Source organism: Macadamia integrifolia, chromosome 10, assembly GCF_013358625.1.
Source record: "Macadamia integrifolia cultivar HAES 741 chromosome 10, SCU_Mint_v3, whole genome shotgun sequence".
Classification (NCBI taxonomy): domain Eukaryota; kingdom Viridiplantae; phylum Streptophyta; class Magnoliopsida; order Proteales; family Proteaceae; genus Macadamia; species Macadamia integrifolia.
Window position 1 is genome coordinate 14,323,304 of NC_056566.1, and position 14,974 is coordinate 14,338,277.

A 14,974-nucleotide genomic window follows, 5' to 3' on the forward strand; every position below is an offset into this window, starting at 1 on the left:
GGGGGGGGGGTAGAAACCTGTCTGGTAACCTTTTACTTACCATGTTCTTGCCTGCGATTTTCTTCTTTATGGCTCTCACGACTTCCTAACCGCTAAACTCTTAGCTATTGAGCATGGCACATATCCATAAGTTCAGACCCCAATTTGGTCCTTGCAAGTTATCCAATGTTGCTTTATCAACCATCTTCGATTTAGGTGTCTGAGCTTGCAAAATTTCCTTCATTTTCCCACTAACCATCCTATTCATTTGAGCACCACCCAAACTAAATCGTTCACCCAGCACCACTAGCTTCAACATATCCATCCCTAACCAAAGTCTTGGAGAAAGAAAGCAATAGCAACAATCAAAGAAACCAAGTATGCAGTAAACGGAAAGAGCACAAAGAAGTCCAAGCATCTCAAGTTTTGGAACCCTAAGACTGAAAGTAATTCTGGAAATGGAACACGATCCAATAATCTTGAGAAAATATCTCTAATGGAAATCTAATTCCATCTAATCATTATCCCTTTGAAACCGAAAGGTTCGGATTTTTCTTGATGACGAATTGCTCACGCCAATGTGTTACTTTCAACCGGAGAGATGAGTATGTTACTGAGGGGTGTGGGAGTTGCAGAGGGTAGATGGGAGTGTGGGAGTTACTAAGAGATGAGAAAGATGGGAGAGATACAGAAAGAAGGCTAGGCTACCAGGAAACCCTGCCCTTTTTTCGTTTCAAAGTGTTGCCAGAAGTTAAAGAAACAATTTATTTTTGTTTCTTCATTTCTGTTCTTTTGTGTTCCAGATGCCCAGTTCATTCCGCAAGAGCAGAAAAAACAAACCAGCATTTCCAAACACATTCCTGTTCTATTTGTAATCCGAAAAAACAAAAGGTCAGTAGAAACACTGGACTGTTTACTAAAGGGCACCTAAACTTGCCCAAATAACCCCTACACACATTAAGTGTGAATTATCATACTCCCTCAAAGGATAAATTTAAATTGATATCCCCCATTTTGTCCGTCATAAAACTAATGAAAACTAAAAATCTGTGTTGAAAATGATAAATTTAAAGATAATTTAGAGAAAGTGGGATATTGGGGTGCAAATGAGAATTACCTTCAAAATGGACAATCTTAAGGGAACAGAAGGAATACATATTTAATAGAAGGGAGCATTGTCGTGGTATGGCCAGAACCATGCCCCATTATCTTAACAGGAAGGAATATCTGCGTAAAGCAGGATGATTTAGGGCCCAACTTCCAATGAGAGCTAGGCCCTAACCTCCCTCCCCATGTACCAAATTCAAACCATACGGACAGTGTCATATGTCAAGATAAAAAGTGGTTGAAAACAACTCAACCTTGAACAATGTCAGACAGTCTACAATCAAATTAGGTCTGAAATTTGAACAGGTGTTCTCTTCCCATTAAATGGCTTGCATTTGCCCTCTTCACATTCCATGTAACAGAAATCAGAGGGGGGGAGGGGACTCCCGTCTCCATCTGTACACCCATTGTATTTCACAAAATACAATAAAATTTCTCATCTGTAACACTATCAGTGTTAGATATTCCAATAATAGTAATATAGCATCTCTTGGGTGGACCAGTACAACCCTCTCTGAGAACCAAATCCAACTAATCAAATGCCAAACTTAGCTGTGGTTCCACTTGAATCCATGCAGAACCAAGTCAGCCAACTAAATACATCAGTCAACACAGCAACTAGGAAAAATAAATATAGGGGAGACTAATTTTCGTATCTGGATGGCTCAGTTCGGCATCTATAGAAGTTCCAGCATCAAACTCTTAAGTTGAGTTTTGGATCACATTTACTCGTCACAAATTTCTTATTTTGGATGAATTTATGTTAGTGGTGTTTAAGTTGGTCATTCTGGCATGTATAATTCTGCGTAGAGAGTTATTAACAAAGAAAACCAATGGGAACCTAAGTAATTAATCACTTTCTCTGGTATCCCATCACTTCACCAGCATTTCTTCTAATTTTTCCCTCTCCATTTCCTCATGTCCATAACTTCTCATTCTCATAGCAGTTTTTCTAAATTAAAGTCCAAGACATATTGGTAAACCCGCTTTAAGGAGTAACGACAAGGAACTTCCATAGAATATTTGTAGACGAGCCAAAAAAAAGAAGATTAATTTTACATTCAAATTAGGAATCCAACTTAGATAAATAGAAGGTACAATAATTCCTATGCACAAAATTAATAGAAAAAGACAAGCATAACATAAAAAAATTGCATTCACATGGATGATTGGGTGATACTCTATCACTGTTTCACATGAGCAAAGAGTTAACAAAATATGCTTGACAAATGGAAGACGCAATACAAAACCAGATTGTCAGGGAAGGATACTTACACATGCTGTAATGTGGCATGGAATAGCATGCTACCAATGGCAAGTATCATGTTAGATAAATGAAGAATACTAAATCTCTTCTCAAACCGTTGTCTCAAGGAAATTATAAGCCCAATGAGAGCCAAGATTATGGAAGGTACATTCGATACTGTGTTAAAAAATTCTGCAATATAAGAAGAATAGACATAATTCTTCTCACACCACTCTGTGGTCGATGTGACAGGACCCCAGAAACTTGATATATCTGCCATTCTCCAATATAATTATACCCAAAACGAAAATATATCCAGCGGAAGCACTTTCTACTAAGATGTCACTTAGTTCAAGATAACTGCAAAACATAAAAAGATGTGTTAGAAACTGCACAAGATATCGACCATTCGTTCACTAATTAACAAATTTGCACCACGGCTTGATTCATTAAAATTAAAATACTGAAATCTATCAAATAAAAATAAATTAAAAACAAAATAAAATATTGGAAGAATTTTTGGTAGAATTAGTTAGTCAATTATCACTACATACATCTTATACCTTTCCTACCATTAAAAAAAAAAAAAAAGACACATCCTCTATTACTTGCCTAGTCTATGCTAGAAGTCTAGCAACATTTGGATTCATACAAGTTTGTTTCCTGGAAAACGGGATACACAATAATATAATGAATATGGTCAGCTACGGGGACTCTGTTTCACCATTCAACTTTCTTTGAGGCTGTGTTTGTGGTCAGCTCAAAGTTCCTTCATATCTTTCTTTTCTCACCACTTCCAATGCACATAAAGGCCTCTGATGCAAATTCCCAGACCCATCAGATGTCTCTCCTTCAACTTATCCTCTATCAAAGTTACTCCAAAATCATCTTGAATTTTTCAGTTTTCATTGTCTTTTCCAGTTTTTCCACTCATCCATCTGACACCCTTGTCTCAGCTACATTAATTTTATTTCTATGTTGCCTTTTTGTCGTCCAACACCAGCACTGTACAACATTGCTGGTCTAATATTTATTTAAAATTTTCCTTTATGAATTTTAATGGGATGCGTATATCACAGAGCACTGCAAAAGCACCTCTCCACTTCACCCACTGAGCCCTACTTTGCAAGTTACATCTTCTATTTCTCCTTATTTTTATGATTGAATGTGATGCCGAACCGGATTCCAATAGACTGAAATCGGATCGCTTAGGGCCCACTTAACACTCAATAAAACAAAGGCAACACCCAATAACAATTGTATTGAAATAAAGCTTCAACTAAATGGCAGAATTGTAATTAAGCTGAAGTTATAAAGGGGGTGGCAGAATTGTATATAACCAGATTAGATAATGAGCTACTTGGGAGATGGGACCTAAAGGGAATTGACGATTATTGGATGGGGATAAATTAGGAAACACAATATGAGTTTAGGACATGAGAGAATTAGAGACAAGGAGAAGGGCATAACTGGAAATCAGAATGCAAAAGAAATAAAGCAAACTCATGACTCTTCTTCAATCCTGCGTCAGAACCAGAAAAGAGGGCAGCTTCGATACTTTGGATGGAGCTCTCTCACACCAGCATGGATAGACCTTGGGCTTGGAAGGAAGAATCGCAGCTCACAGGTCTTGTGATTCCAGCCGAGGTTCAGCCAAAACAGGAAATGAAAAGATGGAGTTTCCTCTCTGATATCAGGACTGGCGGAGGGTTTCAGAACCAGATCTGAATCTGAGTTTGATTTCTCAGAACAGAACCAAGTCTTGGATGTAATACTCCAGGTTTTTGATCGCCTGTAGGTAGGAAACCTTCGATCAAGGTCTTGGTCCAAGTAGTTCAAGAATGAAGGAGATCGACCCACTTATTTGGGGCTGCAACCATTGCCCAGAAACAGAGAAAGAGAGCAGGAAAAAAGAAGAAGAAGAAGAAGAATAGAGAAAAGATGAAGAAGAAAGAAGAAGAAGCAAGAGTGGAGAGAAGATTTCAGAGAGTCAGGGAGGGGGAAAACAGCCCACGGCAGCCATGGTTTTCATATCAAATCTCTATTCATCAAAACTTCAAATCTCAAAACTGAGTTCTTCTCTATTACATGACTAATATAAAGGAAAAATCAAATAATTAATGGAAACTACTTGAAAATGGAAATTAATCTAAAATTAGAAACTAACTAATGCAAAAGAAATTGTTTCTAAATCCAAAGAGAATCAAATCAAAATATTTTTTTTTTCTCTAAGTCCATTGTGCAACTGCATCAGATTGTCAATATAGGAAACTATCATTTTGATGTACCTCCCTCCCTTCCATGTATCCTAACCACTTCATCTTCAGTTCTTCACCACTATTCTTACTAAAGTTGCACTCCATATATTCTATTTATTGCTACTAGGTTTAAAACTCCTTGACTCTGAATCAAAACCTAAGACACAAAGGAAGCTTCCTCTCTAAGATTTTTCCTGTATCCAAACATGTTGCGTAGGACATATAATACTGCTGTGCAGATCTATGCATAAAAGCTACCAGACATGCCTTATTTTTCACAGCATACATAATATTGTTTTATATATATATATATATATATGTGTGTATGTATGTATTTCACTACAGCTAAATGTAATGTCAGCAAAGATACAAATTCATATTTTTATTCATACAACTAATCAAAACAAAATTTAGTATTTACATTCGATTTTGCTTATTGTATTATGTCAGTATATACATTCATTACATTGTATGGAAAATGCAACTTTTTTTTTTTTTTTTTTTTTTGGGGGGGGGGGTGGGGGGCGGGGGGGAGAGGGTGGTAAGGGGGAACAAGCGAACCAATGTATGAAGAACATAGTTCTAAGGCATCTAGGCGACCCAAGGCGTTGGAAGGAGCCTGGATGCAAGGCGACACCTTGACAACTATGACATAAAAGGTACACAACAAAAGCAGAAATGATCAGTGTTACACCTTGACAACTGACGTAAAAGGTACACAACAAAAGCAGAAATGATGAGTGTTACAGTAACACCAAACACAACAAATCTGTCGGGAGATGAAGGAACACCCAAAATTCAAAGCAAGGATAATCAGAAGATTAGTCCCCACCAATTCAGATCAATCAATCTAGAGAGCTTAAACAAGAAATTGGGCCTCACTCCAATACATGAGAAAGCAAGTAAGAATAACAGCAGGTTTCAACTATAAAAAAAATTACTATCAAATGATATTCTTGGGCCAAGTTGTTAGCATTTATTGCTCAAGGCTTTAAAGCTTATTCCTAGAGATAAGCTGATGTAGATATGGCCCCACGATTTGGCTTTACCTATAGGAGAAGGAAGAAGCTTCAGGAGCCAGTATTAATGAGCATTAACAGTCATCAAACTGGCATACTTTGATTCAGTTTGAGCCAGCAGAAGACCATATTCGATTGGGACAGTACTTAGTTATTTTTGGAAACTTGTTTGTTAGTCAGTTTTTCAATTTGAGTTATTTTAGGAAACTTGTTTGTTAGTGAGTCAGTTATAGTTAAGAGTTATGATCTCTATTTGTAATTGGAGTTTTTAGTTGCTTTCCTATTGGGGTTATGACAAGTCTTTCCTGATTGTGATCAGCAAGGTTACTGTTAGAATATATGTTTTAAGTGTGCCGTAGGGGCATTAGGGTACTTTCCCCTTCCACCAACCCTATTTAGTGTGTGCGGCTAGATGGGGGGTATATTTGTAATTGGGGTATACTTGTAATCCTTTTATGACTCTTTTGCTTATTACAAATAAAGGGCTTGTGTGATCAGTTAGATCATTCAAGCATTCTCCCCATTCATGCTGTTAACATGGTACCATAGCACAATTTTTTAATCTCGGTTTTCAGCCTTCCCTTCTCATCTTCCTCCCAAAATCGCAAGTTCCATCTTCTCATCCTTCATCTTCTTCACGAGCCTCCATCCTCTCCCACCTTTGCCTTCCTAATTCCCCATTGGACAGCACTAATGAAGTGATTCATACAAATATAGGTGCTGTCCTACACATTACCTCAATTTTCTAAAAAAAAAAAAAAATGCAAGAATCGATTAGGGTTCTTCCCCTCTCTGCAATTTTTTTATTCTTCCCCTCTTGGAGTCTGTTTCTTCCTACTTCTAAGAACAAATCTCCACCTATTGAAGATCAAGAAGTATAGAAACCTAGAAGGACTCATCACTATTTGCAAAATTGATATCTATCTTCACATACAATTTCCCAAGAATTAGGGTTTTTCCTCCCAATACCCTGCTCCCATCGATTTTTTGGGTTCCCTCCCTTAGAATCAATTGAGATTTGGAGGAAACCATCCTCACCCCTACAAAGGAGTTCGACCAGCTCTATGGCCCTATCTGCCCAAGCTGTGTATGCGTGATCCTCATCTTTGAAGATTTAGGGTTTTCTCCCAAAACCCTAATTGGACTATCTCATTAGTTCTCCTAATGTTTTTTCACCTGGAGAACTAATTGGATTATTGCCGGCGAAGCGAACGGGGTGAGCTTTGGAAGAAGCAATCTCTTACCAAGCCGTCTTATTGACAATAACGCCAGAAATTTATAGTAGGTGCAAATCCTCCCAATTTGTGACCTACCACACGATCTGTTATAAAAAAGGCAAATGTTCCTTGCCATTATGAATAGCAATTGTATGGCCGATCATAGTCGGTATAATGGTAGATTGACCCCAAAATACCATATTCAAATTATAAGAAATACCCATAAACCCTAAACCCTAAACTCTAAACCTTAGACCCTAAACCCTATACCGAAGCCAGAATTGCAGAATTTGCACCTTGCAAATTGAGTATGTAAATAAATCGAACTAATTCATGATCTGGCATGTACAGAATGAAAGCTTCATTCTCGATTCTACGAGAATTTTTATGAAAGCGTTTCATTTGCTTCTCTTCCATGGAACTTTCATTTTCTCAGAATGTATACTAATTTTTTGTCTAATTCTTCTTTTGATGATCGATTCAACCTTCGATAAAAAAGATATACAGAATACCATTTTTTCACGAATTATTGCATTTATCTGAGTGATCCACAAACGACAAAAATCTATCTTTTTCCTGCCCCTATTGCAACAAAAATGAGTGTAAATAGCAAAGAAATCAGTTAGTCCGATCACGTGGAAAGACCGGAAGTGATTCGATAGGATAGATTCACCAATCACACACAGTATAGACCTGTTCTGACTGCTGGTTTTGAAGATCTAGTATGTCTTCCACCCATTGTTGATTTTAACTTGGTGGCATCATGTCTAAAGTAAGTACTGAAACCTTTGGATCTGACGGGTAAGGTCGCAATGAATACATGTCGTTCGGTACTTACTCTGTGAAATTGGAGGGAACAAATGACCTGATGTGGTCCAGATCTACCTATCTTACCATTGTTGGCAGAGGTCTCACGAGACATATCACAGGCAAATTAATAACCCCTCTGCAGAAGGTACTGCCCAAGACAAATGGATTTCTAATGACTCTTTGGTAATTTCTTTTTTGATTAATTCTATTCATCAGTCTATTTCTAGAGGGTTCTTCTTGTTAGAAACTACTGCTCAGATTTTTGCTTGCTGAGGAATGGGCCCGTGATGAGGAATTATGGAAACAAAAGTCTTGGGCCCCAATGCGGTGATCACAATACAAGCTTCTTCCATGCTTCAACTCTCCAGCACCGACATCATTATAAGACCCCTTGGGCTCAACGTGCTTCAGGTTCAGGACATTGGACTTCTAAAGAATATGAGGTTACACAGGATATTCTATCTTATTTCTCATATATCTATAATTCTTGAGGGGTGGATTTCACAGCTTACACAGGTTTTGGAATGTCTGGATCCCAGAGTTGAGTTTCCCCATTATTAATTGAACTTCTCTATAAAATTCTGGATATGAATGAGATGAGGACTACTCTGTTTTCGATGAAGCCTTTAAAATCTCCAGCTCCAGAAGAATTACCCTCAAACTTCTTCCAGAAATACCTGGATCTAGTAAAATCAGATTTGTACAATGTTTTTACTGATTTATTTCAATCTGGTGTTATGTCTCCACTCTTTAGCAATGAATCAAACATATGTCTGCCTCATACCAAAAAGATCAAACCCTGGATCTACTGAACATTTCAGACCTATAAGTCTGTGAATATAGTTGCATTTAAGGTGACGATCAAACTTATTGCAGATACTCAAGAATGCTTTTGACCAGCTTGTATTCCCATCTCAATCTGCTTTTATCCCCACTTGACTTGTCTTGGATCACATCTTCATTGCACATGAATTATTTCATCCCCCTCCGTGGTAAGAAGGGGAAAAGAAGTTTTTAGCCATGCAGCTGGACATGAAGAAGGATTATGACAGATTGGAGTGGCATTTCATTGAACAACTTCTTCTAAAACTTGGCTTTGGTTCTACCTGGGTCCAACTCATGATGGCATGCGTTCAATCCATATCTTAACACTTCTTGATCAATTGATGAGTAAAAAGGTCGGGGCATTAGGCAAGGAGACCCACTGTCTCTTGCCACCTTCATATCTGTGCCCAACCCCTTTCCTTGGTGATTTACATGGCCAAAGCTGGAGGGCTTATTCACATAAATGTGGCATCCAAGCTTTTTTTGGGCGACTGTCGCTTTAGTGCAAGGCACTGGTGTTGCCTGGGAGTTGATGTAGGAGCTAGCTCAAATAGAACCTACCCTATAGTAGGATCGATGTATTGTCTATCAATGAAGAATTTCAGCAAACAGCATAGGAAAAAAACTGGATTGATTGTCTCTCAGTTGCAGGATAAATAAAAGATGAAGAATAAAACAGAAAATAGAGAAGAAGAATATGTAAGTACCTCATCTATTGTAGAGAAGGCCTCCGACCTAACTCCATGAGGGCATCTCACCCAATCTGTCTCTCTCACAACAATGCATCTCACAGTTTTTCAGCACAAAGTTTTATCTCTTTTTTTTTTTTTTTTTTTTTTTTTTTTACCCACATCGTGGTTGTAGATCAGAGTTGAGAATCAGAGATTTAGAGAATGATCACTTGTCAATAATGACAGAGGTCTTTCTTATTTATAAGAAGATTACAATAAATCAAATAAGGGAAGTAGGGTAACGTTGACTAAGCGTCCCTATCTACAAGACTTACTACGGTAAATAGTAAATAAGAAAACTTAATCAAGGTAAGAATAAAACTAACTACGGTCATTTCAACACTCCCCCTCAAGTTGTCATATATATATCATACATGCCCAACTTGGGGACGAGAGTATGAAATGCCTTATAGTGAACAGCCTTGGTAAACACATCAACTAACTGATTCGCAGTACTAACAAAGGGAATGCAGACAGTTCCTTGGTCAAGCTTCTCTTCGATGAAGTGTCTATCAATCTCAATATACTTGGTCCTATCATGTTGAATGGGGATGTAAGCGACGCTAATGGCTGCCTTGTTATAATAATACAGAAGCATAGGACCTTCAACATTAACTCGGAGATCACTCAGTAGGCTTTTAAGCCAAACCAACTCACAAATCCCTTGGGCCATTGCGCGATACTTAGCTTTAGCACTAGACCGAGATACCACAGATTGTTTCTTGCTACGCCAAGTAACAAGGTTCCCTCCAAGGAAAGTATAATACCCAGATGTAGATCATCGATCATCAATAGATCCAACCCAGTCAGCATTATTAAAGGCCTCAATCTTTAAGTGCCCCCGATTAGAATACAAAATACACTTTCTAGGAGCGGATTTCAAGTACCGTAGGATCCAGTACACAGCATCAAGGTGAGGTGTCCTGGGATCATGAAGAAAACGGCTAACAATACCCACAGCATAAGAAATATCGGGGATGGTGTGGGACAAGTACATCAAACGGCCAACAAGTCTCTAGTACTGCTCTTTATCAACAGTCACCCATTGTACTGCTCAGCTAATGATTGACCTCCATAGGGACATCCGCAAGCTTGCACCCAAGCATACCTGTCTCACTAAGGAGATCCAAAACAGACTTCCTTTGGGAAATGAAGGTACCTCTGTTAGATCTAGCCACTTCAATCCCAAGGAAATATGAAGGGGTCCTAGGTCCTTAATCTCAAACTCTGCTACCAGTAAGGCCGTAAGGTTGGAGATCTCCTCATCATTGTTACCAGTAATCACAATATCATCAACGTAGACAATTAAAGCAGTGACCTGGTTACCTTTCGCCTTTGTGAACAAGGTGTGATCAGCTTGACTCTGTCTATATCTAAAGCTTATCATAGCTTTCATGAACCGGCCAAACCATGCCCTAAGAGACTGCTTGAGGCCGTACGACGACTTCTTCAACTAGCAAACATGTCCAACACTGGAAAAAGTGGCAAAGCCAAGAGAAACATCCATATAAATTTCCTCTTCAAAATCTCCATTCAAGAATGCATTCTTGACATCTAGTTGTTTGATATTCCATCCCAGATTAACAGCAACAGATAACAATGCCCTGATAGAGTTCAACTTTGCAATTGGAGCAAAACTTTCCTGGTAATCAATCCCATAGGTTTGGGTAAATCCCTTAGCCACCAAGTGTCCCTTGTACCGCTCAATCGTCCCATCAGCCTTCTGCTTGACTATAAGCACCCACTTGCACCCAATTAATTTCATTCCCCGAGGACGAAGAACAAGTTCCCAGGTACCATTTTAAACCAATGTCAGAATTTCCTTAACCATTATAGGTTTCCACTTCGGATCATTTATGGCTTCCTGCCAACACTATGGAGTAGACACAGAAGACAACAAAGAAACAAAGGCCCTATAAGAGAAGATAAAGATGAATAGGAAACAAAATTAAAGATGGGATGCTTGGCATAAGAACGAACTCCTTTTCTAACAGCGATAGGAAGATCATCCACTGTAGGAGCAAAAGTTATAATATCAAGCATGGCAGGCTCTGAAGAAGTAACAGGTACAATATCAAGTATGGGAGGAGTCTTACCTAATACTGGCGGATCCGATGGAGGTGCTTTAGAAGGGTATGGCTGGTTACTAGTGGTGTCTTGCTCCTTTAACCTTCGAGTGTCAGTGATCACATCTCTTACAAGTTGATCTGGTGGCTCCCCCCTGAGCGGAAGGCATACCCTGGATAAGAGACTTCTCAATAACAAAAGGAGGCTCTTCCTTAAGACTCTCCCCCTGAAGAGTTGACATGAAATACACCTCAGACTTATGAAAAGTGACATCCATGGTGACATACAAGCGGCAAGTAGGAGTGTGATAATAGTTATACCCCTTTTGAGAAGCCGAGTAACCAAGGAAAACACACTTTAGAGTCCAAGGATCAAGCTTGGACCTTGAAGGAGAGGAATTATGAGCAACACAAACACACCTAAATACCCAAGGAGGAAGATTAGAAACAATTGTAGGATCAGGGAGAAAAGAAATATGGGGCTTCAAGTTAGGTACGCTTGAGGGCACCCGATTAATAAGGTGGGCAGCAATAAGAACAGCATTGCCCCAAAGATATCTAGAAACACCAGTAGCAAACATTAAAGCTCGAGCAACATCAAGGAGATAACGATTCTTGCACTCTGGAATCCATTTTGTTCTGAGGTCCTAACACAAAAAAATTTGGGAGAGAATGCTCTAAGAATCAAGGTATTCTTGAAATTCCCCATCTATATACTCAGTGCCATTGTCACTATGAAGGACTCATACACTGGCATCAAATCGGGTACAAAGCATGGCATGAAAAGATTTAAAGCAAGAGAACGACTTATTATGCAACAGATATACCCATGTCAAACGAGTACAATTATCGGTAAAAGTAATAAATCGACGAAAGCCATTCCTAAATTGTCAGAGAAGGACCCCACAAATCTAAATGAATAATAGAAAAAGGAATATCACTTTTATTTTCAGGAGGAAAGTAAGAGGTGCGTGTATATTTAGCAAACTCATATGCACTACACTTAAGTTGTTTCAAACCACAATGTTTAACTAAAGTAGGAAACATGCGATGTAAAGTATGAAAAAAAGGATGTCCCAATCATCGGTGCCACTGGTGGAGTTGAGAGAGAGTGTCTTTAGAACGGAGAGCATGCGCTGCCATAGGAGGAGGCATAGCCGGTGGAGAATCCAAGTAATAAAGCCCATCACGGACCTAACCATACCCAATCGTTGCACCCGTCACCAGATCCTAAAAGGCAGTGGGTAGAAAAAAAGTGAACAGAACAATTCAACTCCTTATTTAAGCGATAAATAGAAACAAGGTATAACACATAATTTCAGGACATGCAACATAGATGGAAGAGAAATTGTAGAGCTATAGGAAACGGAACCTCTACCAAAAATGGGGGACAAGGAACTGTCAACCACACGTACCTTATCCCAACCGGACCAAGGAATATAGGTATGGAAGACTTCAGAGCTACTTATCATGTGATCGGCAGCACCCGAATCAAATAATCATAAAAGAGAATGAGAGGAAGAAACAAGGAAACTACCTATTTAAGCAAGGTTGAACATAGGAAGGAACAGGAGAAGTGCCTAACTATGTCATTGGTTGCTTGAGGGTAGCCATTTGATCTTGGAGAGAACAGTGCAATAGTGGAGGCATTGTCAACAGACTCAGACAGATGGGCCTGGGGGCCTTGTTTTCTAGTTTGGCTATTATGCCCATCCGTGGGACGACCATGAAGCTTCCAGCATATTTCCCTGGTATGACGAGGGCGACCACAATAATCACACTAAACAATTTCCCGAGGGGTAGAACCCTTAGACGGGATTTCTGCATTTGGAGTAGCCTATAGTGCAAACCGAACAGGAATTGTAGAGGGTAGCATAACAGAGTAACGATGATCCTCAGATAGAACCAAGTTACATGCATGTAGAAGAGTCGGAAAAGTCTCACAACCTAATATTTGTACCCTGATTTGATCATATTCGGGGTTGAAACCTATCAGAAAGTCATACCCTTTTTATTTCACGCTCCATCTGCAGTGTAGTAGCAACAGTAGGGCAGGCCATAGAGTAGGCCGTGAAGATGACATTTCAGAAGCATGTCGAGGTGGAGAATACGATCGACTAGGTCGTGAAGAGGCCATAGATGTAGCACTAGCCTGTGGTTTGCTAGATGACCCTTTTTGGGTAGGAAGTTGTTACAGAATAGAACTAGTACCTAGAGGAAAAGTATCTGCAAATTTTCTCCAATTGTGTGGGTGTTTCAGACTTTCCTCAACCTGATACACTACTTTCACGGCATCTTCTATTGTAGGCAGTCGACTAGATACAATGGCAACACTAAGTTGAGGGTGCAAACCATTGTGGAATTGTGCCACGAATACTTTTTCATCCCACTCAAAATCAGAATGAGTGACCAAATAATAAAATCTAGCAACATATTCTTCAATGGTCAAATTCTCTTATTTCAACTGTGTAAACTTGAGATGCATGCGTTGCTTGTAATCAAAAGGCAAGAATCTCCAGTTCATGACTTCATGCATTTCAGCCCAAGTAGTGACTAAACCAATGCCTCGGGTTCGGTTCTATTGTTGTTGCTTGACCCACCAGACTCGGGCCGTGCCTTTCAGTTTAGCCTCTGCAAATAGGATCTTTCGGGCCTCAGTCAACACCATTTGAAGAATGTCTCTAAGTTGTGAATCCAATCAAGGTACAGTTCTGGATTGTTATCTTCATAAAAATCAAGGACATCCAATTTTGCTGCTCATTCTGCTCCATCATCATATCTACCAGTTCTATATGGTGGTGGTGGTGGTGGTGGTGGTGGTGTATGATGTAGTGGTGGTGGTGGCAGTGATAGTGAAGGATCCTGTGGAGTGGTGTTGGAAGAACCTCCAGACTGGATGGGACTCTTTCTTTATCTACAACCACCAATCGATCAATAGAAACTTGCATAGATTTCATCATTGTCTTAAGCGAAGTGCCAATGGTAGTGAGGGCATCAATTTTCATATCAATTTCTCCTTTATAAGAATTCAGCTGCTGGATAACTTCACTATTGGCCAGCATTGTGGGGATAAGCAAGGTTATACTCAAATGTGATGGCAAATTAGTAAATAAAGGAGGTTTAAAGAACAATGGCAGAATGGTAAATAACTCTTCTCTTTTTTTTCCCAAGGGATGGCAGAACTGTAAATAGATGAACTTCAATGAGAAACAAAGTGTTAATCACTGGTCATATAAGTGAAGGGAAAACTTGGAAATTAGAAATAAAATCATAAATAGATTCAGGATAAAAGAAAAAAGAGAAAAGTGGAAGGGCAGAATAGGAAAATGAAAAGAAAGACTCAAAAGAGGAGTCATAGGCGGGGAAATAAGGGTACCGACAAAAGGAGAAAAGACTTCCTTTTTATGGAGATGGGAATCAGCAGTGATGGCTTCTTAGCAGGTTCTCCAACGATAGCAGATCAAGGAAACAGTGGCACTTTGGTGGAGGTGTGGACTATGATGGAGTTCCAGGAAGGTCGACTTCGAGAGGAGGTGCGACAGAAGGAGGCACTGATGTGGAGGGTTACCTGCAGTGAGAGCTTCGAACCAGGTAGAAGTCTCGCCTCTCACTCTCTTCGACTTCTCTGCTTCTTCTTCTTTTCTTCTTTCTTCTTCTGTCTTCTTCCTTCTGCCCTCTGTTCTTTCTTCTTCTCGCCTTCTCTTCTTCTTCTTTTT

The 14,974-nt window shown here is 39.3% G+C and overlaps 1 protein-coding gene across 1 annotated transcript in view; it reads right to left on the reverse strand.

Moving 5' to 3' along the window:
- LOC122090503 (alkaline ceramidase-like) overlaps positions 1 to 2,692 on the reverse strand; it is a 4,226-nt gene extending 1,534 nt beyond the window's left edge. Inside the window, exon 1 of the mRNA XM_042660124.1 lies at positions 2,362 to 2,692. Within this exon, the coding sequence (XP_042516058.1) occupies positions 2,362 to 2,612 (251 nt within the window). The 5' untranslated portion in view covers positions 2,613 to 2,692. The remainder of the gene's footprint in view (positions 1 to 2,361) is intronic.
- Positions 2,693 to 14,974: the final 12,282 nt, after the last annotated feature.